This window comes from Nyctibius grandis, chromosome 2, assembly GCF_013368605.1.
Source record: "Nyctibius grandis isolate bNycGra1 chromosome 2, bNycGra1.pri, whole genome shotgun sequence".
NCBI lineage: Eukaryota > Metazoa > Chordata > Aves > Nyctibiiformes > Nyctibiidae > Nyctibius > Nyctibius grandis.
This window is the reverse complement of record NC_090659.1, coordinates 24700826-24728344: the sequence shown is the minus strand read 5'-3', so window position 1 is coordinate 24728344 and position 27519 is coordinate 24700826. Positions and strand designations below refer to the sequence as shown.

The window sequence follows — 27519 nt, the reverse complement described above, 5'->3', positions numbered from 1 at the left end:
GACACCCAGAATTGCCTCCCACTTTTGAAAGGTCTGGCTCACAAGGACTGCCTCTACACCATCAGCACACTGTGCCAGAGTGCCCATGAACTATGCAACAGCTTACGAACACAAGAAAGCCCAGCTTGGCTTTCAGATTTACACTGGGATATTACCCTGGAGAACAATTTTTCTGGTGCAAATTCATAAGGATCATGCTGCTATGCATAGGCTTCAGGTAAACGTGAGATGCCAAAGTGACTGTCCTTGCAGAATGAGGTCTGCCCTTCCTGGTTCGTGGGGTGGACACAGCAGGGCGCAAGTTTCCCAACCCCTTTTTCCTTGAGAACAGAACTTGGACAGAGACGCCGTGGGGATCCCGTGGGGATCCCATCGCTGCCTGAGCTGCTGCGGCAGTGGCTGCACTGGGAGAGCTCACGCCAGCAGCTCCCGGCCTCCCACTGCCAACACCAGTTCTCAGGTGCTTCAGGCAGCTTGGGAAAGTTGGCGTGGTGAAGTCCCAGCCCCTTCCCAAGACTGTCACAGGACTGCAATCACTAATGTAGGGAAAGCAAACGAGTCCTTAAAACAAGACCCTAGATTTCAAGAGCCAGCACACTTTAGTAAGGAAGAAGAAGTACAATAGCAAAGTTTTCCCATCTTTCAGTCTGTCCACACTGTATTCACACAGACAGCGGAAGCATAAATCACCTTTGCTGAGCTGTAAGCTGCTGTTTCAAGATTGCTCCCACTTTCCCCCACCAGCTAATTTAAACTGCACTGTGCTGCAGTTGTTCTCATGCCTGCAATGTGGATGTACTCTTCGTTTCTCATGCTCAAGGAGTGAAAACATTGCATGCTGTCATATACATGCTGCAGATTACAGAACACCCACTTATACCCTGTGCAGAAATACCCTGATGGCATTCATGAAGCTACTTCTTGCACTTGCCTGAGGGAGCACCATGCCTCACGAGGGCAGTCACCCAGGCAAAACACATCAGATGACAGAAATACAGCCCAGCATTTACAATGTATTTCTGAATAATAGCTTTTGTACCTGTTGAAAGGATTTGCAATTCCTCAGGTATTAGAGATGTCAGAAATACTTGTCAAGAGCATTCACTTTTCTGGTTAAAACAATTTGGCTGTTACCCTCGTGTCTCTAAACTGGAGCAAGCACTCTGTGCTCTGAAAGTCTCAGATCTAATTCCCTCTTTTTGTTTTGCTGGGATCTGAATCCCAGTGGAGCGGCTAGCAGAGCAAATTAAGAGATTAATTCTTTTCACAGAGACCCATTTTTCAGTTTTCTCACAAAACCCATTTGAAAACCCAAGAGCTGAAACAAAGCAAACGCTGTGTCCTATTTAAGACAGGAGGGAAGCTTACCGTATGTAGCACCTGGGGTGGTATCCGAGTCCAACAGTGAGAATAAGCAGAGAAACCCGTGTCCTCTCACTTCGGCGCCACTCAGCTCTCTGACAGTGGCTGTAGCATGCCAGAGACTGACAAGTTCCCTATAAACACTGTTCCAGTAAAAAAAAAAATCTTACTTTCACTCCCTCCCCCTGTCAAAACTCACTTGGAGTACTAGGACATTCTCATCCAGGGAACAGTCAGATGCAATCTGATGTTTATGGATGTAATAAAAGACTTTCAAAATGAAGATGTATGTTTTTATAACCCTAGGGTGCAGTAAAGATATATGACTAAGAGTGGCAGTTCGTCTCATCTTAAAGAGACAAGGATCCATTTCTTTGCCCTGTTCTTTTCCGAGGGGAAGACCTCTGCTCACCCTTGTTCACGAAGAAAATGAGACATTGCGCCAACATCATTTAGCCTTGCTTGCCCACTCCTTCGTAAAACAGCAAGGCTAGATGTCCCTTTACTCCCTTCATTACCCTCTGTCTTCTTATTTTCCATACCTCTGGGCAGGGCTGATAGCCCAGGTGCACACACCTACCTTTTCCCTCAGTTGCTTCATTTGTTTTGCTGCGATTCCCTCTGAGAAAAGGAAACCCTACTGCATGTAGCACGGGCAGACGCAATCCGTGCACCTTGCCGAGGGCCGCCAGTTCCTGCCTGCAGTAACCCAAAAGCCAACAGCAACCCTCTTCTCAGATGACCCTCTGCCAGCACCATGAACGTGCAACTTTTGCAAATGCAGGTGTTCAGCAAGTCGGATTTTTGTACAATATGCAGGGTGTTTTAGAGCTGACAAATGGAAATTAGAAAAACCTTCTCCAGAAGACACTGCAATAGCATAATACTGGGCAGGGGACAGGCCAGCTCGGGCCTCCCTGGGCTTCCCACAGCTCATTCCTGCACTCACTGTGGGCACAGGGACTTTGGCTCCTCACCTGCTGGCCCCCGCCAAGCTCAGCAGGGAGATTGGCCAGGGCATCAGAGAGCAAGAAGCCATTTTGCCCTCCATCCTGGCAGTCCTGTCTCCAGCAGGTCTGGGCAGAAAGCAGGTGCAGGGGAATATAGCAGCAGGACTTTTTCCTGCGGCTCCCGCTGCGGCCAGATAGGAGGGCTGGCAGCGAGCATGCACCTTCCCTGCCAGACGGGGACTAGGTACACGCCGGGGCAGCTCAGGTTACACGTACACTGACACAGATGGTTTATAACCCACTGGCATGCACCCTCTGCTTCACACCGCCCTGCTTGGCAGCGACTCTTCCTCTCCCGTCTTACACACTGAGATCATGGCTGGGGAGCCACCTCCATTGTCCTGCCCTCCCCAGCTCCCCTCGCCATCCTGCCAGCCTCAACAAGGTGCAAGTGGGGAGTGCATGGGGTTGTGGGGGTGTGTTGGTTTTCCCCTGTCTTTTCTGCTGTGGCCAAACAAGGCTGCAAGGTCGTGGGCATCTGCTTTTCCCTGTCAGCATCAGGCTGGCGAATTCCTGCCATATGGTCTCTTTCTCATGTGTGCCTGTACCTCTGGCTCGGGCTCCCGTCTGTATTTCCCTTTTTGTGGTTTGTTTGGATCTGGGCATTCAGAGGAATTTAAAAAACAAACAGCCAGGTGGACAAAAGCCTCGGGAAGGGGTGTGCTTCAAGTCCAAGCCCACATCTGTGAATCACGTCATGATCAAGCACCAAATTCACTTGACAGCTCAGGTTAATTTGGGCTACCACATTCAACTCCCTGCTTACGTGAGTAATCCTGAAGCAGTTGAGCAGTTGCCCCCATTCCAACGCACGTATCCACGTGAGATGTGTGTAAGGAGCAGCAGGCAGGAGGGATTTTTTCCTCTTACAGTCTCTGCCTTTTCTCTCTTGCCTGAGCTGTGTGCATGAACATGTCTCCAAGAGGAGACGAGAGATCCCAGAATAAGAAGATTTAGACAGAGTGACAAGCTTCTGTCACTTTACCAATAGCAATCTGCACAAGATCTTGTGTATTTAGTCATTCAGAGAAAAAAGTTGTCCCTGGAAACCTCTGGTGCAGCTGCACATATCGTTGGTGCGTTCGGCGGCAGGCAAGGCAGGGCTAGCACTGATTCAGACGTGGGCCTTCTACCAGGCAGCTACACAGGTCTTGATTGAGCTAGCTCTCCTGCTGCAAGCTGATATCCCTGGGGAGAGACCGTGGGTTTTCCTCCCTGCAAGTGCTAGATAGCTTGTTAGTTGAAAAGGCAAATAACTGAACGGCAAGTGAAGTGGGAGGCGAAGGCGCTGCCCACAGCCTCAGCCTGGCCAAGCAGCTCTGACATTGGCAGGGTTCCCCAGCACTGAGGCTGCTGAGCAAGGAGTAGCAGGTGATGAGTTCTCCCTGCATTCTGGCCTCCATCCCAATCGGGAACTGCTCTCTTTGGGTTTTCCCAGGGGTGAAGAGATGCTTGTGTTGAAGGACCCACCAGAACAAGCTAGAGACAGAGGTGCAGAGAGAGTTGGGACCGAGCTTGGCACGTCATACTCATTCAGGTCACATCCCTGGTGAGATCTTTAAGGGCTCATCCAGCTGCCTGTGTACTGTGCTGTCCTAACTTCAGAGCAGTAGGAAAGACCCTACGCATGTTTCCCCCCCAGTTTAGGACCACGGTGGATCAGGCTCACTTGAGCTCCACATCAGCTCTTTTCTCTGCATTATCAGAAACGTAACAGACTTCAATTTTGTTTCTCAAGAGTGTGCTGCTAGTAGGATTTGTTCATTTAATTGGCGTCTCCAACAATATTGCAGAGTGCCTGAACCCTACTAGTTACAGCCACAGCACAGCCATTGGTTTGTGAGCTTTGAGCCCGTTCCACTGCGAGGATGCAGACCAGAGCCTTTCCGCTGTTGGGAGAGAGAAGATGCCCATTCGATGGGCTTGGGAGTTTAAACACCCCAGAGAGAAGGAAGGGTTTGTCACTGGGGGTTTGATGCTCTGCTTGGAGGGCTGCACGTCTTCTGGTCCAGGGCCACGGGAGGAGGGGCAGCACGTGATGCAATGGCCCCACAGGCTTAGAGCTGGCCAGCTGGGCCCACGCCTTTGCCTTGCAGACAGCTGACCCCACGGTGATATGGCGATCGCCGCTGCATCCAACGGATGCTCACTGTAATAATAATTTTTTTAATTCCAACCCTCTCCCATGACTATGGCCAGGAAATGAAGAACGGTTTCTTAGCAGGGCTCCAGTGGATATCTCCTCTGCTGGACAAAAGCCACTGCTTATATTTTCCTCCCAAAGGATCGTATTTTCCAGTCCCAACTTTTACAGTCTTTGTTCTGCTGAAGTGTGCGTCATTCTTTTCCAGCTGCCTGGGATACTGCTGAAAAGAGGTGCATTACCTCCCACTGCTGTGAAAATTGGGGTGACCCCTTTTTTTGGCATGCGTTTGGATGAGTTGCTTTGGGAAGCAGAATCACGCAGGCACAGTTGTTTAAGAAGCGAAGACTAGAAGAGAGCTGTGTTTTTTTCTTTTAATGAAGAGGAGCAATTTCCCACTCTGTTTATTCTTCCTACTCTCAGCAAAATGTCAGGAATGCTTAAGATTAATGACAACCCATGTGAAAGAGAAACAGATACCAAGGAACATTAGTTCCATCTCATTCAGTTCAAATTTCCTCCTCTTTCCATAGCAGACTCTGTCTCATGCTTTGGCAGCCTACCGCCAGAATTTTTCTTGCCCTTTTCAGCTTAGGTCTTTGGAAATCCTTGTTTTATAAAATGCAGGGAGGGAATAGAGTCCTTGCTGACACAGTGAGCTGCTCTCTGCACAAAGCAGAGCCATGTGCTGTCAGCAGGGGTGAAAAATGAGGGCCCTGGGAGAGTGTGAAAAGTCATACATGGTCTTATAAAAATATACGGTTAGCTTCATGTTAGGAAAAAAAAAAAAGACAGATTTTCTAGAAAGTCCTTCGACCAGCTTCCCAGCTGGTATAACACAGTGGCATTCCCCAGCAGAGCCCCGCCAGTCCCATTCGCCAGTCTTTCTCCATCTTGGGGAAAATGACTATTGATTACCCACACCAGCTGGTACACAGAGACACACGCTCCAGTTAAGACCCCACCTTTTCTGATCTGATAATGCAAATAGCGCACTCCTGGACCAGAAGAGTGATGCTGTTCCAGCAGAGTTCATTACAATAAGGAAATAGTTTAGGAGACAACTTCTTTTCCCTTAGCAGTCACATGCGTCCCTCGGCTTTGACTACCTCCTTCTGGCAACAGTGGCAATCACTGACATGGGACCTGTTTATGGCTTGTAACAAATCTTACTGTGATAAAGTTCTTCCCTGTTTCCTAGCTTCTTTCTTCTTTTTGCTGTCCGTTCGCCTTTGCTCTCTGCATGCACAAGCTCCCCGCTGTCGCCTCTCTGTCCCCTCCCCGCACATCCTTCTACACTGCCTTGCTGTGCGCTTTTCCTACAGATGTTTCTGCTACAGCAGACATGGGTATCTCAAAGAGTGGGTTTTGTTCCCTTTTCCTCCCTATCCAAAAGAAGGAAGTGCTGTGAGACACTGTTTTCTTGCGTAACACAGGAGCCTAAGCAAGAAGAGGTGGGACCTGCAATTAGCATTAGTAAGAAGACAAGGTGGGACCAGCAAAACTGCCTTGCCCCTAATCCAAGAGCCTCACCCATTCCTGCAAACTACTTTTTCCAGCCCCAGACTTTCTGGCTCCCTCCTGTTCTTTCTGTGCAGTCTACGTGTCCAAGATAATCTTAACCTCTTGCCCCTGTCTCTCCTATCTTCTCATTTTACTGCTCCAAACTGTGTCCTCAGCTGACATCTCCTACCCTCCTGCAGCTCCTGCCTCAGTGGCCAGCCTCTCCCTATAGCTCCACAGTGTACAGGCTAGGGCTCTTGCTCAAGCTGCCTTGGAGCAAGTGGCAGGAGATACTGCAGTTGTACAGATGAGAGAGACCATGAGCCAGATGCTCTACAGGAGTTGCCCCAAGCAAATGCTCTGCTCCAGTGTCTGAGAGCTACTGGCCTGAACATGACACTGGCAGGCAATGAGAAATGGTAGAAGTGCCACTTCAGCCCTGCTTGCAGAATACAGCAGCAGTGTGCACTGGGGAATGTGTTCCAGATGTGTTCTTTCATCCAGGCTTTCTTTAATCTTGTCAGGTATATTTAAATATTTATTACACTTAGAGCTACCATGCCCACAACAAAAGTTATGCTCTCTCCTCAGCCATTTGGAAGTAACACAGGGTTCAAATGCTGTGCTCAGCTTTCCACCAGAGCTTTGCTGAGAGATGAACAAGTTTAATAAAACACTGCAGGACAGGCTTTCAAACATTATCTGTATTGCCTGAAAAAAACCACTGCTTCATGTGAGAGTTTCCCCAGGACATCAGTGGTGCTGAGTCTGAGCAGAGCTAAGCCCTGTGAAAGTCCCCTGGATCCCAGCCATTCCACCTCACCCTCAAATACTTTGAAAACTGGGGACTTTTTTTTAGCTTTCCTCCAGAATACTGTGATCAAACACTTCTTATTCTGCTGTAGCTACAACCATGACAGGCAGCATGGGGAATAAACAGGAGGAGTTAGAAATCCGTGTTCGGTCGGGGGGTTATGATCTAGTGGCAATTACAGAGACTTGGTGGGACAACTCGCATGACTGGAATGTGGTCATGGGTGGCTATGTCCTGTTCAGGAAAGACAGGCCAGTAAGGAGAGGTGGTGGAGTTGCTTTTTATGTGAGTGAGCAGCTAGAATGTATTGAGTTCTGTCCAGGGGCGGATCAGGAGTGAGTTGAGAGTTTGTGGGTGCGAATTAAGGGGCAGGCTGGCAGGGGTGATACTGTTGTGGGTGTCTATTACAGGCCACCGGATCAGGATGAGGAGGGTGATGAGGCCTTCTACAGGCAGCTGAGAGCAGTCTCACAATTACAGGCCCTGGTTGTTGTGGGGGATTTCAACTACCCTGATATTTGCTGGAAGGCCTACTCAGCCAGCCATCCTCAGTCCAGGAGGTTCCTCCAGTGCATTCATGATAACTTTCTGATGCAAATGGTGGATGAGCCAACTAGGAGAGGAGCGCTGCTGGATCTTGTTCTCGCTAACAAGGAAGGTCTGGTTGAAACGGTGAAGGTTGAGGGCAGCCTTGGTTGTAGTGACCATGAGATGGTGGAGTTCAGGATCTCATGGGGCAGGAACAGAATATCTAGCAGAATCACAACCCTGGACTTCAGTAGGACCAACTTTGGCCTTTTCAAGCAATTGCTAGGGGAAATCCCATGGGACAGGGTACTAGAAGGTAAGGGGGCCCAAGATAGTTGGTTAGCATTCAAGGACTGCTTCTTCCAAGCTCAAGATCAGAGCATCCCAACAGGTAGGAAGTCAAGAAAGGGTACCAGGAGACCTGCATGGCTAAACAGGGAACTGCTGGGCAAACTCAAGTGGAAGAAGAGGGTGTACAGATCATGGAAGGAGGGGCTGGCCACTTGGGAGGAATAGAAGTCTGTTGTCAGAGGATGTAGGGAGGCAACTAGGAAAGCTAAGGCCTCCTTGGAATTAAACCTTGCAAGACAGGTCAAGGACAACAGAAAGGGCTTCTTCAAATACCTTGCAGGTAAAACCAATACTAGAGGCAATGTAGGCCCACTGATGAATGAGGTGGGGGCCCTGGAGACAGAGGATAAAAAGAAGGTGGAGTTACTGAATGCCTTCTTTGCCTCTGTCTATACTGCTGGAGGCTGTCCTGAAGAGCCCCGGACCCCTGAGGCCCCAGAGGAAGTCAGGATAGAGGAGGAATCTGTCTTGGTTGATGAGGGCTGGGTCAGGGACCAATTAAGCAACCTGGACACCCATAAATCCATGGGTCCTGATGGGATGCACCCGCGGGTGCTGAGGGAGCTGGCGGAAGTCATTGCTAGGCCACTCCCCATCATCTTTGCTAAGTCGTGGGCAACGGGAGAGGTGCCTGAGGACTGGAGGAAAGCGAATGTCACTCCAGTCTTCAAAAAGGGCAAGAAGGAGGACCCGGGTAACTATAGACCGGTCAGCCTCACCTCCATCCCCGGAAAGGTGATGGAACAACTTGTCCTTGGTGCTGTCTCTAGACGCATCAAGGATAGGGGGATCATTAGGGGCACTCAGCATGGCTTCACCAACGGGAAGTCTTGCTCAACCAACTTGATAGCCTTTTATGAGGATGTTACCCGGTGGATAGATGATGGTAAAGCTGTGGATGTGGTCTATCTTGATTTCAGTAAAGCGTTTGACACTGTCTCCCACAGCATCCTCGCAGCTAACCTGGGGAAGTGTGGTCTGGATGATCGGGTAGTGAGGTGGATTGTGAACTGGCTGAAGGAAAGAAGCCAGAGAGCGGTGGTCAATGGGACAGAGTCCAGTTGGAGGCCTGTGTCTAGCAGAGTCCCTCAAGGGTTGGTACTGGGACCAGTACTATTCAATATATTCATTAATGACTTGGATGAGGGAATAGAGTGCACTGTCAGCAAGTTCGCTGATGACACAAAACTGGGAGGAGTGGCTGACACACTGGAAGGCTGCGCAGCCATTCAGAGAGACCTGGACAGGCTGGAGAGTTGGGCGGGGAGAAATTTAATGAAGTATAACAAGGGCAAGTGTAGAATCCTGCATCTGGGCAAGAACAACCCCATGTATGAGTGTAAGTTGGGGATAGACCTGTTGGAGACCAGCGTAGGGGAAAGGGACCTGGGGGTCCTAGTGGACAGCAGGATGACCATGAGCCAGCAGTGTGCCCTTGTGGCCAAGAAGGCCAGTGGCATCCTGGGGTGTATTAGAAGGGGTGTGGTTAGTAGGTCAAGAGAGGTTCTCCTCTCCCTCTACTCTGCCCTGGTGAGGCCGCATCTGGAATATTGTGTCCAGTTCTGGGCCCCTCAGTTCAAGAAGGACACGGAACTGCTAGAGAGAGTCCAGCGCAGAGCCACGAAGATGATTAAGGGAGTGGAACATCTCCCTTATGAGGAGAGGCTGAGGGAGCTGGGTCTCTTTAGCTTGGAGAAGAGGAGACTGAGGGATGGCCTCATTAATGTTTATAAATATGTAAAGGGCAAGTGTCATGAGGATAGAGCCAGGCTCTTCTCAGTGACATCCATTGACAGGACAAGGGGCAACGGGTGCAAGCTGGAACACAGGATATTCCACATAAATATGAGGAAAAACTTCTTTACGGTGAGGGTGACCGACCACTGGAACAGGCTGCCCAGAGAGGTTGTGGAGTCTCCTTCTCTGGAGACATTCAAAACCCGCCTGGATGCGTTCCTGTGTGATATGATCTAGGCAATCCTGCCCTGGCAGGGGGATTGGACTAGATGATCTTTCGAGGTCCCTTCCAATCCCTAACATTCTGTGATTCTGTGATCATCTTTCTTTCTTGCATCATAGCCATGTAGTTTCCACATGCAAATGTTTGCAAATTCAGCTTTAGTAAATTCAGTTCAAAAGGGTCATTTTACCTGAGAGCTGCCCACTGGCAACAGGTATCACTTTGTATGGAGACCTGGAAGAGTCAGAGAGGGTTGATGCTAGCAACACTCAGAAAGCAGTTTGTATTTCACATTTGACAGCAAACAGGGTGGGATGGGAACAGATGTTCTATATCAAACACTTAAAAGCAGTATTTTTTCCTCAGATAATTACTCCTAGTTTAATAACAAGCAAAAAATCTTCAAAACCAGCAGGCATTAGTGTTAGAAGCCAGCATGCAATTCTTGCTGTCATCTCTCTCCCTCCAGGGAGTTGCTCACCTCCCGCTACACGCAAAAGGCATCTGAAGATAACCACCACCCCTTTCCTTGGGCTTGACCCCATTTTTGAAGAGCAGGTTGCAGCAAGGCTTACCTCTCTGAGTTTGCAGGCATTGTCGGATCAATGGATACCATACAATTGTCTGCTGTCAAAAGGGAGATTGTTGTGTTCCTGAAAAGCAGGTTTCAAAGAGGTTTATTTGACCTGCCAATGCTGGCTGAAATTCTGGCTGCTGCATACGGTGCAGAGCCATCTTCTCTCCTGCAGCACTCCTGGCCTGGCCTGGCCCTGTCTCGGACCCATTTTACCTTGGTGCAGAAAGGGTCCAAGCACAGGATGGGGTAGGCTCAATGCTTCACCCATTTCAATTCCCAGAGATGTTTCTGGCAAAATGTGAAGTGTGATCATCTTTGATCTCAGAGCAGACTTTGCTCCCTGCTAACTAACTCATGTATTCTCTTGACTCATCAACTAATAATTTCTATGAAAAAAGCTATGTTTTGTGATACATTGACTTGGCAGCTATGTATTGACTCACACTATACAAATGACTACCAGTGTTATTAATGTCTTGAAATTGTCTAGTTAATCCTTTACCAAAACAAACGAAACAAATGGCTCGCTGAACATGGGGCCTTTTTTTAATATACTGTGCTAGGTGTGATCTCATAGGCTCAGATGTAAATCTTGGAGGTTTACTTTGTCTCCAGGAGCCTGGTTGAAATGCACCGTTCTTTGGACGTCTTCTGATGAGAATAAAATGCCAAATATGCAGTGAACACCCTGATCATGAATCACTAAAACTGCTAAACAAAGTTTCCTGGGTGATGGAGTGAAAGTATTTGACATCATAGGCAAATGAGAGTTATTAACGCCTCTAATGTTAAATAGGAGGAAATAGCCAGGATAAACAGCAAAGAGCATTAATGCTGTCCAGCAGCTTATGCAAATTCTGAGTCAATATAGACAATTTTATCTTTAAATCCCCAGAGCTGGAGTCACGCAATAAACCCATGATTAAAAGATTGGCTTATTTTTTCCTGTTTTTTTTCTGTACTGTAAACCTGTATGTACAAAGGTAAAGACTACGGCTTATTGCATGCTACTGTGCTTCCGGCCTGCACTGCTCAAGGGCCATATGCAGACAGTAGATGCCCCTTTCTAGATCTGACTAAGGGGCTTCTCTCCCCCTGCATCGCTGCCCTGGACAGGCGGTGCCGAAGTGGCTGCGTGCTACACCCTGTCACTCTCTACCACACATTGGCCTCTCACACCTCGACACACAACTACACCTGATCCTGGAGCCGTCTCAACACAGAGATTTAAGTTGGATGCTGCTCTCTAGGTTGAAGGTAAGAGAAACAAACCCTACAGGAAATTACAGCAGGAGAGATGCATGGACTTTGAAGGACAACATCAATTAAGAAATACTTGGCCTGGGCAATGGATTTGGGGATATTTAGTTCTATGAAATGGTTCCACTGGGATACTTTGTGTGTGACTATCCCATAGCTGGGATTAGGCTGTACTGTATCCAAATAGAAAGCTTATCACCTAGTGACAATGCTTCTCATTGGCCCCAATTTTTTCCCTAAAAAACAGGTTCTAAATGTATGGTTGCATTTCACTTGATACAGGCAAAATTGTAGTGCTAAGGAAAGCGCACACAAACCGTGTGGTTTCTGCCCTTGCTTTTATTTTTCTAGACTCTCTCTCTTCTTTTCTACTCTATTCCACTCTGTTCCTCAGGTGCAGCTGGCACTGAGGTGGCTCAATGCCTGCCAGAGCTTCATGCACTTTTCCAGCTGGTGCTCTCTGAGTTGCCCCAATTTCTTCTTCCAGTAGACTGGAGTGAGAGAGAAGCCTGAAGGGTAGGTAAATGAATCATTTTGGGCCTGTCTTTAAATCATCCCCAGAAGTAAAGGGAAAAATGTGAAATGAATGTCACAAATGAAAAGAGAGACCTACCTTGGTAACCCTGTTGCGATGCAAAAGAGGTCCATGATATCTTTGGAGTTGCAATATTTACTAAAGATCACCTTCCAAACCGAACAGCAGCAGGGGACAAAAAAAAAAGGAAGACAAAGAAGAGAAAGGATGGTTAATTCCCAGTGAGATATGAACTCTATTCAGGCATGAACTGGGCTAATTTTAAGTCTCATCCTACTGCTCCAGTTATCTGATTTGACTTGTGAGCTGGAATATTTCTATATTCCTGTTTAATACCTGTGCTTTTTTCGATAAAGCAAGCAAGCTCTGGAGACCTAATTGTGCTGTTCAGAAATAGAGCAATAATGTGTGTGAACTGAGAGCAAAAGGTATCTCATAACGCAGTATTGCTGCAGGATGATAACAACTGCAAAATTAAGGATGTGAGAGCCCAGATTTAGGAAGGAAACAGCCCAGATTTGGGGAGGTCCTTGTATGGTATAAAAGGCCACTGCTTTTTGGACTACACCAGCTTAAGCTGGCTTTAAAGAGATTTTTTTCCCCCACCAGTTGTGGCAAATTTCATACAATCTATCAGGCTATATCATTCCTGCTGTTAGGTCAGAGCTCAGACCTTGAATTACGAAATTTGCCACTGTTACCTTCCCACTCCTCCAAACACCTCTTCATCCCCCTGCCCTTCCACGCATGCCAGGCAGCCCCTATGCGGAGAAGACTGTTCAAATGGTGGGTCTGGGAGCGCAACATCCCCTTGAACCCTGTTGTGATGCGTCCTTCAATGACATGGTTTTCCCCAAGACACCCACGTCCCTCAAGGCACATGTGTGATGGGGATCTCTGGGTGAGAAGCCCTTCTGCAGCCGAGGCTGGGGTGAGAAAGCCTCTCTGTGCCTTTGATTGACCATGGTGGAGGCTTTGAACCTGCCATGGAAATAAAATGTCTCACTGCAGTCATGTCGGGCCAGGAACAACAGCGAGCAGTGAGGCTGGTTTGTCTGGGGGCTGCTGGTGTTAACGGGGTGGCTGCAGGTTGCGGAGGCCAGTGGTGGTGTGGAGCGGGGCAGCTTCCCTGGCCAGTGCTGGGGCTCGGCACCCTCGTGCCCCTGAAGAAGCAGCCACAGAACCTCTGGGTTCAAGATGCGGCAGCTCAAAGGGACTTGTGGACTGAATAGCAAAATTCAGGAGGAGAAAGAAAGTGATATTTTGCAGACAAGGTCTGAGGCACAGGGAGATCAATGTCAAAAGTCTCCTCTCCTTGTGGGTGCCTTACTGGAAATGCTATATGCCGCCCCCCACAACCACCGGCAGCATCCCATATTCTCAGGCACAGTTTCTATTGCTGTCTATTACAGGCACAGGGGATGTGCATGCCCACAGATCAGCCTCAAGGCTGGTGACCCATAAAATGAAGAATGTGTCACCTGGGATGGCCTTCCAACGTATTGGCTTTGGTGCCTTGACTCATGCTGCCAAGAGGAGGCAGGGGCTGTGGGGAGAGGCGGCTGTGGGCAGTGCGGGCTGCGGGCACTGAGGGCTGGGGGCACTGGGGGCTGCTGCAGCCCTCCACAGACCTGGTTGATTGAGCAGGTCCCATGTGTTCTGCAAGGCAAGGATCACACTGGAAAAATAGCATGTCGTCATCTAATTAAAGACGCTTCCAAAAGGTGTAGGTGCCAGGAGCTAATGAAGCCTGCAGACTCACTCCAGAAGTCTTGGTCTTTGAATAATTTAATTCCTAAATCATAATAGTGTTGCAGTAACATGGTTCCCATGTGCCTTTTCTAAGGTGCCTTTCATACGTCAGAGGAAATCCCTCACCCGGAGGTGTTGCGTGGTGTCGGCTCAAACCTCTGCCACAGGCACTGGCGAGGCCATGTGAGAGCCAGTGAGGAGCTGTTAAAGCCTGCTCACAGCTCAGGACATCGCGAGCCTGAAGTCAGGACAAAACAGCAAGATCTGCTCAGCTTGGTTGAGTCCTGTTGTGTTCAGGGTGCAATGCTCCCGACACTCGAGCTGACGCTAAAGCAAGGCTTCAGACCTCAGTTTTCACTGGTGGTGAGGAGCCCTCTTTCTCTTGAGCGAAGTGTCAGGGGTTTTGTGGTAGAGAGTGATATTGGTCACCTCAAGAGGTGGCTGTGACCGATATGTGTGCGCACACCCACCTTCCCCATTTTATGATCCAGATGAGATTACACCAGGCAATATCTTTACTTTGTAAAACATCAAGGCACTTGATTGCTGAGGTAGTTAGTAACTGCTACAGGGGAAATGGGTGGGATTAATGCCCGGGTGTGTTTTAAAACCCTGCTTTGCCCAGTGATTGACCCTTGGTTATTAAAGTACAGCACAATCAAAGCAACAAAAGAATGCCAGTCGAGTTCAGATAGGGCTGAAACCCTCCTCCTAGAAGAACACAGCATCCTACCAGAGTGATAGCTGCTAAAATCGGCTGACAGAGTATTGGAGGGTACAACAACTGGTACAGGCAGTAACTGAGGAGATGATGTTAATTGCAGCTGAACAGAGGGTAAAGGCTTGTGATGTCCTGGGAGTGCTATTTCAGGTATTGAGGTTTCTTATTCTGGAAATCAATTATTATTGACCAGGACAGATTCTTATCTGTCCCAGAAAAGATAAAGAGGAAAAGATAAAAAAAAAAAATTAAAAAACATTAAAGGTAAGAGAGCTGGTCTGACTCATAGAAAGCAGTAGGAGCTTTCAATGCATTGAGGATGAATTTTAATGCTTCCTTTTACTCCATCTAATAGTGAAAGTGTGGGAAGCAAAACAAAGACTGTAGATACTAGGTCATGAGCTATCTCCATACATGCTTTTTAGTTTTCCATAATTGACATTTTTACTTAAGTTTGCTAAAAGTGGATTTGTGAATCATGAACCGCACTTTGATACTCATTGCAGGATGGTTGTCCTCAGCTGCTTGGTTTTTTTTTAATCAAAGCACATATGCTGCTAAAGTTTTCTTCTATTGCATCCTGCTGAGCTTTTCTGACCAACTTCCTTGTGTTCTAAAACAAAGCAGCCAGCCTCAGATATTTCCCAGCAATATGCAATTGTTCCCATTATTGCCGGCAGGTTTATGTTCCCAATAAAGTCAATGTCAGTTGTGCTGATGCAATATGACTGGAATGCATTTTTGAGAGTTGGAAGGACAGTACCGCGTACGATTGATGGCTCCAGCACAGTATAGGAATCCTATTTGCCTAAAGTCCATTGTCATTGCAGGGACGTTAGCAACATGAAGGCAACAGAGCGACACTGGGCTTACAGCCATACGTCAGCTGGCTGGGACACATGGTTTCTCCCATGACCAGGGAAGATAGTTGACCTGCAGCTTTGAGGATAAGCAGACCTGTTGGCACTAGCTGCAGAAGTGAGCACCTTACCCAGTCCTGTGAAGATGTCCTTGCTTGGGCAGATGCCCGGAAGCCATTGCTGTTCAGCCTGTGTCTCCATGAATATACTTTTCCGGCACTGTTTGTGGGTCTGATCCAGACCCACAGTCAGCACTGAGGGACTTCGTCTCCCTTCAAACCTGTCTCAGCTGTCTCTGACCAACAGTCATTGTCTTGCTTAGGTCCCTGTTCCTATGCCTGGGTGGCAAGCTACTGCTGTGACGTGTCTCACAGCACCTCACTAGCTGCATTAACGCCTGGTGCTGCAACAAATCACTGCTTAGGACAGGACTGAGACCTTGCTATGGAGCATAACAGAGGCCAAAGGCAGGAGACCACAGCAGTTTCTACAGCGATAATAGTGGGCTAAGATTATGCTTGTATAGGGCACAGACAGGTTTCCCCATAATACATGTCAAAAAAGTGCATAGTGATGCAGGCCAAAACAGCCAGGCATGCAGCTCCTGACACACTTCCTCCAAGAAAGAGTGGACACAGGGACTCCAATATTGCCTGGTAGTACAAGTCTCCTGCAAGACTGATCAACACAAGACACTGAGCTGCCAGTGTCATTTCTGAAAGCAAAGGCAGAGCCAAAATTGTGTAAGGGGAGTCACAGAGGCGATACACTGCATGGGAAAGGGAAACAGAGGCCCCTGCTCCAGCTTGCAGATTGATGACTAAATGCCATGAAAAAAATCAGCCACATATAAACCCTGTTAATTGCACTTCCCTTGGATTTGTGCCAGGACGAAAAGAATTTATTCCTCAAAAGTGATGCAGCATCTGCAAACAATTCATTTCCCTTGTTTGAGAGCTAACATTACTTCATATTTCTGTCCTTGTTATTGTTAGCAAAACTTCTACAATGTGTAGAAAAAAAAAATGACAGGAAAACTAGTCTTTTCTGAATGCTTAGCTTGATCGTTTCAATGGGTCTCTGTCAAGACCAAGAAGCAGCCATTTGATTCAAGTGGGGAATGCAATTTGTCTGCCTTGGAAAGTATCTCGAGGCAAAAGGGGGGAAAGCAGAATGAATAATAACTGAGGCTTTTTGGAGTGGAAACAATATTTTGATGAAGCATGCAGTGACTGTGAAGTAGGACAGTGTGACTCGATGGGGATGCCTGGTTCCTGGCCCAGAGCTCACTTCTATGCGACTGGTTTCTTTCCTGGAGAGGGTTCTGCATTTTTCCCCTGAAAAAAGGGGCCATTGTCTCTTAGTCCATAGTATCCACCTCTGGTCGAGGACAAGGATTTAAAAACCTGTCAGAAAGAGTAGGGATTAAGAGCCTTGGTACTCTGGCTGGCTTTCCCACTCAGAGGAGCAGTTCGATATTAAGGACTGTGACAGAGGTATTACTACGGGACCATTGTGCACATACTCTGCAACCTACCAGTTTACAACTAATCACATTATATTTTGCTTTCAGATAGGATGGGTAAAAACACAGCTTACAAATCCATTTTCTGTTCTATATTTTGATCCTCAGAACAGCTAATCCTCTCTGTAAACTGCAAACCCTGTCCAGAATGTTATCTTGTTCTGATCTGCTGTTGGTAATGGGGTTTTCTTCCAAGAATTTAACTAGTTTGTTTTTTTTTTTTTTTACTCTAGTAAAATTCCTAAATAAATAATGCAGAAATATTTTCAAAGCCAGTATACCCTCAGTTTCCAGCCCTACTTCCTTTTGCTGGTCTCAACGTGCTGTGTTCAAGACTTTTAGCACTTGGTGATGTCTTTCGTTCAGCTCAGTGAGCAATGTTCAGAGTTGGGGCTGAAAGTGCGGAGTTGAAACAATCTAAAATGATAATCTTTCACTAATGAGATTGGAGGAGAGTGTGTCAGAAAAGAGCCTGGTAAAACTCAGTTATGTGTCTTGCATGGACTGTGAAAATTGTTGTTGCTTCTGTAACAGCAGCTTTCACAGAGGATTTCAGAATTGTTAAGGCAGAAGGCTGATGTGAAATTTTTCATTGTGATTTTCCCTGTCTCTCCAGCAGTCTTTGTTGTCCATATCAAAATGAAGAGGATCCAGAACTTTTAGATATCTCTCTGTAGGAATCACTGGAAGGAATTCATATTTCTAAACATGTGAGCAAATAAGTCTTCCTCAAAAAATAGTGATAAATGACCTGTCAGTCATAGTTATCAACATCTAAAAGAAGCCTTACCTAAAATCCCATATCTAAACATCTTCCACGTTTTAGTTTGAATTCAGATACAAGCACAGCATTAGCCCAACTATATCCAAACTATCTCTCTATTTTTTATTTCTTGTGCTAATTAACAGTTGATATTTGGAAAACCACTCCATTTATCTAAGTTTCAAACATTAGGCAGTATTAAAAATAGTACGCCAGATTTGCCATCTATTTGATGCAGTGGGAGCTCCTCTAAGAGAAAAAAAGAGAAAATGTGTGTGTGTGCATGTGCATGCATGGGGAAGAAAACATAAGGCCACTAGAGGCCACTGTACAGCAGGAAGGTTATGATGTGGTTGCCATCACAGAAACGTGGTGGGATGACTCTCATGACTGGAGTGCAACTATGGATGGCTATAAGCTCTTTAAGAGGGACAGGTGAAGCAGGAGAGGCGGTGGGGTAGCGCTATATGTTAGGGAGTGCTTGGACTGTGTTGAAATTGAGGAAGATGGTGAGGATGACAAGGTTGAATGTCTGTGGGTGAAGATCAGGGGGAAGGTCGGCAGGGAGGACATTACGGTGGGAGTCTGTTATAGACCACCCAACCAGGCTGAGCAGGCGGATGAGGCGTTTTGCAAGCGGCTGTCAGAAGCCGCCTGGTCGCCGGCCCTTGTACTCGTGGGCGACTTCAACTTGCCAGATGTCTGCTGGAAATACAACATGGCAGAGAGGAAGCAATCTAGGAGGTTCCTAGAATGTGTGGAGGACAACTTCCTCGTGCAAGTGGTAAATGAGCCCACTAGAGGAGAGGCCCTGCTTGACCTGTTGTTTGTGAACAGAGAAGGACTACTGGGAGATGCGAGGGTCGGTGGCCATCTTGGGAATAGCGACCATGAAATGTTAGAGTTTTCGATAGTGGGGGAAGTAAGGAAGGGCAAGAGTAGAACTCCTGCCTTAGATTTCCGGCGGGCTGACTTTAGCCTGTTCAAGAAGCTGGTGGACCGAGTCGCTTGGGAATCGGTCCTGGAGGGCAAAGGAGTCCAGGAAGGCTGGACATGCTTCAAAAGCGAATTGTTAAATATTCAGGAGCAGGCTGTCCCAGTCTGTAGGAAAGCAAGCCGTAGGGAAAAAAAGACCAGCCTGGTTAAACAGGGAACTTAGACTAGAACTTAAGGAAAAAAAGAGAGACTACTTGCTCTGGAAGAAGGGTCGGGTAACTTGGGAGGTCTACAGGGACATGGCCAGGTCGTGCAGGGAGAAGATTAGAAGGGCCAAAGCTCAATTAGAGCTCGATTTGGCTGCTACAGTCAAAGACAACAAAAAAAGCTTTTACAAATACATCAACAGCAAAAGGAGGGTCAAGGAGAGCCTCCACCACTTGCTGAATGAGGAGGGTAGTGTAGTGTCAGGGGATGAGGAAAAGGCAGAGGTGCTCAATGCCTTCTTTGCCTCGGTCTTTAATGTCAAGACCGGTTGTCCTCAGGATACTCGGTCCCCAGAGCCTGAAGTTAGGGACGGGGGGCTGTGTGAACCTCCCGTAATCCAGGAGGAGACGGTTAGTGACCTGCTGTGCCAGTTGGACACCCACAAGGCTATGGGCCCGGATGGGATTCACCCCAGAGTAATGAAGGAACCGGCAAATGAACTTGCCAAACCACTCTCGATTATCTACCGGCAGTCCTGGTTAACTGGAGAAGTTCCAGCTGACTGGAAATTAGCAAACATAACGCCCATCTACAAGAAGGGTCGGAAGGACGATCCAGGGAACTATAGGCCTGTCAGCCTGACCTCGGTGCCAGGCAAGGTGATGGAACAGATCATCCTGAGTGCCATTACACGGCACATGCAGGCCAATCGGGGCATCGGGGCCAGCCAACATGGGTTCATGAAAGGCAGGTCCTGCTCGACCAACCTGGCCTCCTTCTATGACCAAGTGACCCGCTTAGTAGATGAGGGCAGGGCTGTGGATGTAGTCTATCTAGACTTCAGTAAGGCATTCGACACTGTCTCCCACAGCATCCTCCTAGACAAACTGGCTGCCTGGGGCTTGGATGGGTGGACTCTTAAATGGGTTAAAAACTGGCTGGATGGCCGAGCCCAGAGAGTGGTGGTGAATGGGGCAAAGTCCAACTGGCAGACGGTCACTAGCGGTGTTCCCCAGGGCTCAGTTCTGGGGCCGGTGCTGTTCAATATCTTTATAGATGATCTAGACGTAGGGATTGAATGCACCCTCAGTAAATTTGCAGATGACACCAAGCTGGGTGGGAGTGTCGATCTGCTGGAGGGTAGGAAGGCCCTACAGAGGGATTTGGACAGGTTAGATAGATGGGCTGAGACCAACGGCATGAGGTTCAACAAGAACAAGTGCCGGGTCTTACACTTCGGCCACAACAACCCCATGCAGCTCTACAGGCTGGGGGAAGAGTGGTTAGAAAGTAGCCCGGTGGAAAGAGACCTGGGGGTGCTGATCGACAGCCGGCTAAACATGAGCCAGCAGTGTGCCCAGGTGGCCAAGAAGGCCAATGGCATCCTGGCCTCTATTAGGAATAGTGTAGCCAGCCGGTCTAGGGAAGTGATCGTCCCTCTGTACTCGGCACTGGTGAGGCCGCATCTTGAGTACTGTGTTCAGTTCTGGGCCCCACACTTCAAGAAAGATGTTGAGGTGTTGGAGTGAGTCCAGAGGAGGGCGACCAAGCTGGTGAAGGGTCTGGAGGGTCTGACCTATGAGGAACGGCTGAGGGAGCTGGGGCTGTTTAGCCTGCAGAAGAGGAGGCTCAGAGGTGACCTTATTGCAGTCTACAACTACCTGAAGGGAGGTTGTAGAGAAGTGGGAGTCGGCCTCTTCTCCCGGGCAACTAGCGATAGAACAAGAGGACACAGCCTCAAGCTTCGCCAGGGGAGGTTCAGGTTGGACATCAGGAAGAATTTCTTTACAGAAAGGGTTATTAGACATTGGAATGGGCTGCCCAGGGAGGTGGTGGAGTCACCATCTCTGGATGTGTTTAAGAAAAGACTGGACAGGGCACTTAGTGCCATGGTCTAGTTGACATGGTGGTGTAGGGGCAGCGGTTGGACTCGATGATCCCTGAGGTCTCTTCCAACCTGGTTGATTCTGTGATTCTGTGATAAGAGCCCTCAGCTGAGAGTCTGGGCAAAAATGAAAGCTCCTCCGAGCTCTTCAAACACCGCTTCAGTTAGAGGATGAGGAGCGTGGTTGATGTTTTACTTCCAACAGCTTGAGCTCTGCAGTCCTGCTAATTCATGCTTACCTTCAAGCAGTGACATGGCTTGACAACGTTCATTTCAACATGACACCTAAGTGAAATGTACGGGTGGGATTCATCTGATGTAACTTCAGACATCTACAAGTTTGGCATCTCATGCATGTTGCTCTGCTAGACTCCTCTTGCTGGTAGAGAAAGAGGACAACTTCCAAAGGGTAAATCAGCCCACACATCTCTGAAACTCAGTTTAAGATGGGATGAATCATCCTCCGGAGATACCACCCACCTCCCCAGTGACTACGAGGGAACCTTCACAACTAGCTTGGAGCAGTCATCACTAACTTTTAGATGGCTACGGTTAACGGTTAAGTGGGGTGAATCCCATTGGTTTTCTGATTACATACATTAACCTAAAATGAGAAACAGGAGCCGCCAGACAGCGTTGATGTATCAGGATACCAAGGCACATGGCTCTATGGTAAGTTGCAATTCCCATGCTTATAACATCCATGAACAGAGAGCTATGGGAAAAGAGATTTTTAGAATGACAGAAAGAGAAAACATCTATGATACACTCATACGTGTGACCCCCAGGGCAACCTTGGATGTCCACTGAGAAGGACAGTATGGCAGAGGTTGGCTCTTTCAGTACAAGCAAGGAAGGATCTCATTACTTTTTAGAGTATTGAGGCTCACAGAAGAAGCAAGGTTACAGTAAAGAGAGCCTTGTGCAACTGTTGACTATACTAAGGGCCATATTGCTAATATTCAGTCTTTCAGTACTAATGATTAATGGTAGAATATAACCAGGAACCAGCAAGGCTAATTTTGAGAGGCTGAGCTGAAAGTTTCTTATTTTCTGCAGCAGACATAAAAGTATTTCAACCTTTGACAAATAACAGAAATGTCTATACTCTGGCTTTTCTTAACATAAAAAGTGCACACAGTTGCTGCTAATGGAGTACTAAGTGCAATTAACCCTGTAACACATTAATGCATTAGGCTTGAAATGTTTTGTAAACTGGGTAATAAGGATGCTTTAACACCGGATGCCCTCACTAAATGTGAGTGAAGCTAGGCTGCTTCTTTCAAAACTACTCACGCAATTAACATCTGACATTACAACATGCTTGATAATGTAGGACTGTTAGAAGGGTAACGTCAGTTAACGGAGTAAGGAAAAGCAGGTATAGTGAGAGGCCAGTGAAAGGCCGATTTGCAGCTGTAGGAAGTAAATTCACTAGAAAAGTGCTAGAAACAAAATGCTTTTGTATTGTTTGTACTAAGCCAGAGGAGTTGTATGTGAACAGCATAAGTTGCTACGGTTGGCTTGTCCAAACCTGTAGGTAACGCTAGCAGGAGAGTGTTAAACTTGCACTTTGTCTTGGCTAATGTGAGCATAAACTGTAATAACTATAATAGACTGCATGTGACTTCAGAAAGATAAACAGCTGTAAACAAGCCTTTCAGGGTGATGGGTACAGAAGAATTATGGAGCTACACTGGAATTAAGGACCTGTGCTGGGTTTATGGTTCAGCCCCCTAAATGCTCTGAGAAGCCCTCGCTGGGGAGGAAAGAGAAGGGGGAGTAGGGGAGAGAGAGGTCTCAAATATGACATTTTCTTGCACTTTTTTAAAAGCATGGTTTTAAGCCATTTTTACTCTTTAAAATGTTTATGTGCTGTAATGTGACAGAGTTTTAGGAACCTGCTATTCATTTCTTGCTGCTTTACAACAAGAATATCTAGCAGCTGCCTTGAATTCACCAGGGCCAGCTAAAATCAGAGAGCCAAGGTTAGCCAAGACCACTGGCTAGACTCAGGCTGTGTTACCTTGCACCTTCACTCGCCCACAGAGATCTGCCAGCACTGAGAAAATGGACTTGATTCAAGGACAAAAACATACTTATGCCTCACTGTGCTAAACTGGGTTTTCGCTTTGGCTTGTCCATGCATAGGAAGAACCTGTGAACATTGGCCAGGCACTGCAGTCTCGAGGTGGCCAGCCTGTGAACCCCCGCTCTGCACACCCCTCTGATCCTTGGCAGCTGAAAGAGTGTTGCCCTAAATCCCTGGTCCAACAGACAGGGAATTGGGTCCGTGGGCAGTGCAGAACATGCTTGCCCTGCTGTGCTGAGAGTCACAGGGATGGAAAAATATTTAATGGCCTTGAACTGATCATCACGCCATTACTTTTCTGCTGTGTTTTGTTTTTAATCTGAATCCAGTTTGGCGTGTCAAAAATAGCACCGCGGGCTTTGGAAAAAATCTGTTGGGTTTGCTAGAGTCTAGGCATTTATAGCACATTTGCTGTTGCTCTAATTAAAAAGAAAAGCTCACATGACAGAAATGATTCCTATTGCGCTGACGTCTCAGTGCAATAACCACAGCACCAAAACGCAGTCTTAGCTTTGTTCTGTTCGTTGTGGACCTCGGGCCAAGAGGAACAATGGCTGTGCATGACTCAGTGTCCTCCTCCACAGGTCACTACAGTAGATACCCAGAAAGGTTGAGCTCAATACATTTCTTTGAGGAAAAAAAGAAGTTAATTTCTCTGACTGGTATCCAGAACGACTCAGTAAACCAGCAAAATTACTCCAAGATTCTTTACTTGCTTTCTGAAGAGGAAGAAAATACCACTCTGAGTGATTTCCTTGAATCCTTGACAAAGCCGCCGTCCTTTTCTTTTTTTCCAGTTAGTTCAGGCTCTGTACCCCTGTGACTTTCCATCCTTGTTACAAATATGATGTTGATTAAGACACTGGAAACAGAAATCCTCTCGAACTAAGCATTTTTCTCTGAGGATCTCCTTACAACTCTGTGAGCAAAGCCACTACCCTGTGACATTTGAAAATGAGAGCCATGAAGCCACCCACCTGGGAATATGGCCACTGGCTGGTTCGACTCTGCTACCATTTAAATCTCAAAGGTCAAAAGAAAATATTCCCCAGTAGTTGCTTCACGGAAAAAAAATGGGCATGAGCTGGGGAACATTTTCTTGCTGGTGGATTTTTAATTCGAAACAGACTCAATAGGAATTTTTCTTAAAAATGCAGCCAAAGGGTTAATAACGTTATGAAGGAAACTAAGACTCTGAATCCAGCCTAAGTTTGGTGCAGCAAATCCCACTTCTCTGCTGGCAGGTTGGGGGTTTGGGTGCTTGACTCCATCCAGTGGCACTCCAGGAACAACAAGAAATCCCCATCCATGGTGGTACTGCAAGATCACCTTATCCTGTATGAAAAAAGGCCATGGCTTCCCCCCATCCCGCCGTCTTCTCCTTTGCCTGGCAGCAGAACAGGCTGTGGCAGGGGTGGGACATGAACGTGTTTCACGGGTGTGCTAAGCCCCGTGCACACACGTGAAGTGCAGAGGTAGTTTGTGTCCAGGCAAGTGGGTAATGAAATGCTGGTGTCTCTGGGTGAGAGGATCTTTTAAAAATAAACAAACTGAGCAGTGCTTGTTTCCCCCAGGCTTTACACAGGCACTGGTTAGGAAGCGCACTACCCTGTAACTTCATTTTTCAATCAGCTCCAAGAGCAAGTGACCTCTTTGAAGCCGGTTTGCACAGAGATCTGGTCTGGTGCACGGCTGTAATGCTGCAGAGGCTTTGATCTTCCCTCTCCAGCAGCCCCGGCATGGCTGTCCTCTCTACCTCCTGCTTCGTGTTCGTCTCTACCTCCACCAGCTCGGCAGGCTGCTGCCCCATGGGAGACCCCATCCCCTGCCCCTTGGCCAGGACACAGCTACTAGCAGCCCCGAAGCCTTTCTCTGGTAGATGCAAAAGCCACCCTTTTGGAGATCTTGAGCTCAGGTGCCTGTGGGGGTTCCACGGCTGGTATCTGCTGGGCTGGGGCGGGTCAACTCATGTTCCTCCCAAAGCAGAGCCCTTGCTGCCCCAGCATGGGGAGATGCTCAGTCAACTCTGCCCACTGCAGGAGAGCCTGTCCCTGCGGTCAGCTTTGGAGAAGACTATTTTGTGTCTGCCCATGCCTCTGAAAGGTCAGTTTATCAAACCACCCTCCTGCAGGAGGCTACTGGACTCCTGAGTGTTCATGGCACTGGCCTTGCAGGTATGGACCCCAGCCCTTCCTCTGGGACATGCTGGCCTCGGGCACAGTCCTGTGTTCAGCCGCTGCTGATGGTACTGCCTTTATTTCAACAGTCACTGAAAAGGGCTTCAAAGCCAGCAAACCCTCCTCCAACGATCACGGCATCCCTTTGCCCTCCCCATGGTGCCCCTGCCCCTCTGGACCTGCCGACACACAAACCTACTTAGCTTAATTCAACGCTCCTGTTGCAGAGCACTTTCAAGTGCTCTTCTGCAACGTGCAGGTTCCCAGGGGAGGTGGCACGTGGTGCTCTTAGCCTGGTGTGTCCCTTCATTTACCCCAGTGCTGAGGTGAAACAGCTTCTCCCAAAGTCAGTAGCACGCCCTGTGGCTTCACCGGTAGAAATTCAGGATGAGGCCGTGGAAACACAACTACATATGAATAATTGCCATCACAACTAGCGCTATTGTAGGATGCCCAGTTCTATTCCAATGTCCAGCAAGCCACTTACAAGTTGGAGCTGAGCCCTATCAAACTCAACAAGTGCTGTTATAATGAAGCTCATACCTCATTACTGGGTTGACGAGTAGCTTAGCATTGATTTAATGAGTTCCCTTTAGAAGCCTCCAATACTGCATTCCTTGGAAGATTAAGGGTTGTTTTTGTTTTTTTTTTTTTCTTTCTAATGCTGTTGTCACTGAGGAGGCATGAGAATGCGAGATATGCCCTGCTTACCCCTGGGTGAACCCCATTTACACGGCTTTTTTACTGCAGGAATCCTTCCAAACATTGCACAGATGGAATTTCACATCTGACAAAAGAAACAGATAACGTTTATCGAAAAAAAACACCCCAACCTTAATACCGCCTGAGTTTGCATTTGCTTGCTCATGCAATTGTGCCTCTTCTGCGTTATTAGTGTCAAAAGTACTCTCCAGAGACTAGTTCTGTGAAATGCTATTTTTTTTTAAAAACCAGAGTAGACCACACATGATGTGCTTTATCAACATCTATGGGAATGCTCACCACCTTTTCAAAATACCAAAACATTTTTGTTTCGAACTGTAAAGGTGCCAGGGATCTCCATACAAGCCTTGCTTCTGGGGGGCCGTCAGGCAACCAACTCATTAAGCCCTGGCAAAAGAGAAGCAGCGCCTTCAGCTCAGCAGAGCTGGCACTCTCCTGCCCGCCGGTACGGAGGAGCCTGTGGCAGCAGAGCGACTGCCATCACGTCTAAGCCCCAGTGACAGATGAAGAGGAGCAGCCTGCTCTGGGGAACCTGGCGCAGATTTGGATTCTCTGAGGTCTTGTTCCTGAGGACAGGACTCTGGCCGTCGCGGTGGGTCTCCAGGGCAGTGGCAGAGGGGACCGCAGGCAACGGAGGCGTGTGTGGTGGGACAGGACTGTGAGTATCGGCTCTCTCTTCACCTCATTTCTGCGGTCACTCGTACAGCAAAGGGGAGGGAAGGGGAAGGGTATCTTTGCTGTTTCTTTTTGAAGGAGAAACAAAAGACAAGGCTGGGTGAAATGAAAATTTAGAGCAGAAAGACGAGAGAGAAAGATTTGAATTTTGCAAGTCAGAGTTTACTTGCTCTGGAGCCTCGCGGCCGCTTTCACTCTATTACAAAAAAGGCACTTGGATTGTGGCCAAAGAATTGCTGACAAAAAGAAGAAAAAGATGACTTACAAAAACACGGTGGCATTGTTTCTGCTTAAAAGCAGTGGGCTGTCAGCTCGACAGCATGCAAGCTCTCTGTTTGAGCCAGAACACATTTCCCCTGCACTTTCCCCTGTGCTGTGAACCGTGGTAAAGCAAACAAGGCAGGCTAATGGAAATTAAAGTTTTAATTAACGTTTATCGCCATTTACGAACAACTTGGCAATGGTGGCAGGCACCCTGCAGCCCCCCGGCGATGCAGCGGCACACCCCATCGCACGGCAGCCGGGCACCTGCCTGCCATTCAGTTTGGCGGTAGGAAAATGCCCATCGCTAAAACCCCCCGTCAGGCAATCTCCAAATAACCCGTCACGCCGCACTTTCCGGCACCCACTGCTTGGGTGAAAACCTCTCCACGGGCAAAACTTTGTAAACACGTCGCGACGCTGCTCTCGGAGAGGCAGCCAGTGCGGCTGCTAAACCAAGGATCCCCACAGCGGCAGCGGGAGCTGGCAGCGCCCAGCCATCCCCTGCTGCCAGCCTCCCCTTCCCCTTTAAATAAACACCCGTGTACAAAGCAGAAGCCGCTCAAGATCCCCCCCTCCCCCTTAAAAAGAGATTTGAAGCCCGCAATGACGCTGAATGCAAACACGGGTCCAACTCGCGTTACAGAACCAGGCGTGCAGCAAACACAGCCCGCAGCTGCTGCTGCGCCCGGAGACGTTACTTTGTGAAAAACAGCAGAAGTACCTTTTGAATTCTTCCATCAATATCCAAATAAATACACTTGGGCCGGTAAGTTGAGGAAGCAGATCCCATCTTCTTACAGTTGGGCTTTCACTAGACTTTTTTCAAGTGTCAAACAGAGCAGAAAATAAGGTTTATCCCACCAAGCCGAGCCACCGCTGCCTGACAGTTTGGTGTC

General features: G+C 47.9%; 1 protein-coding gene across 3 annotated transcripts in view; it reads right to left on the bottom strand.

The window, feature by feature from the left end:
* The window catches only part of PDE9A (phosphodiesterase 9A), a 54289-nt gene extending 26876 nt beyond the window's left edge, over positions 1–27413 (bottom strand). The window contains exons 1-4 of one of the 3 annotated variants that reach the window (XM_068423628.1): positions 27345–27413; positions 12122–12192; positions 10247–10324; positions 9862–9905 (exon numbers count right to left, since the gene is read on the bottom strand). In XM_068423628.1, coding sequence (XP_068279729.1) covers positions 9862–9905; positions 10247–10324; positions 12122–12192; positions 27345–27413 — 262 coding nt within the window. The remainder of the gene's footprint in view (positions 1–9861; positions 9906–10246; positions 10325–12121; positions 12193–27344) is intronic. The other 2 variants (XM_068423635.1, XM_068423643.1) reach the window with 2 other exon arrangements.
* Positions 27414–27519: the final 106 nt, after the last annotated feature.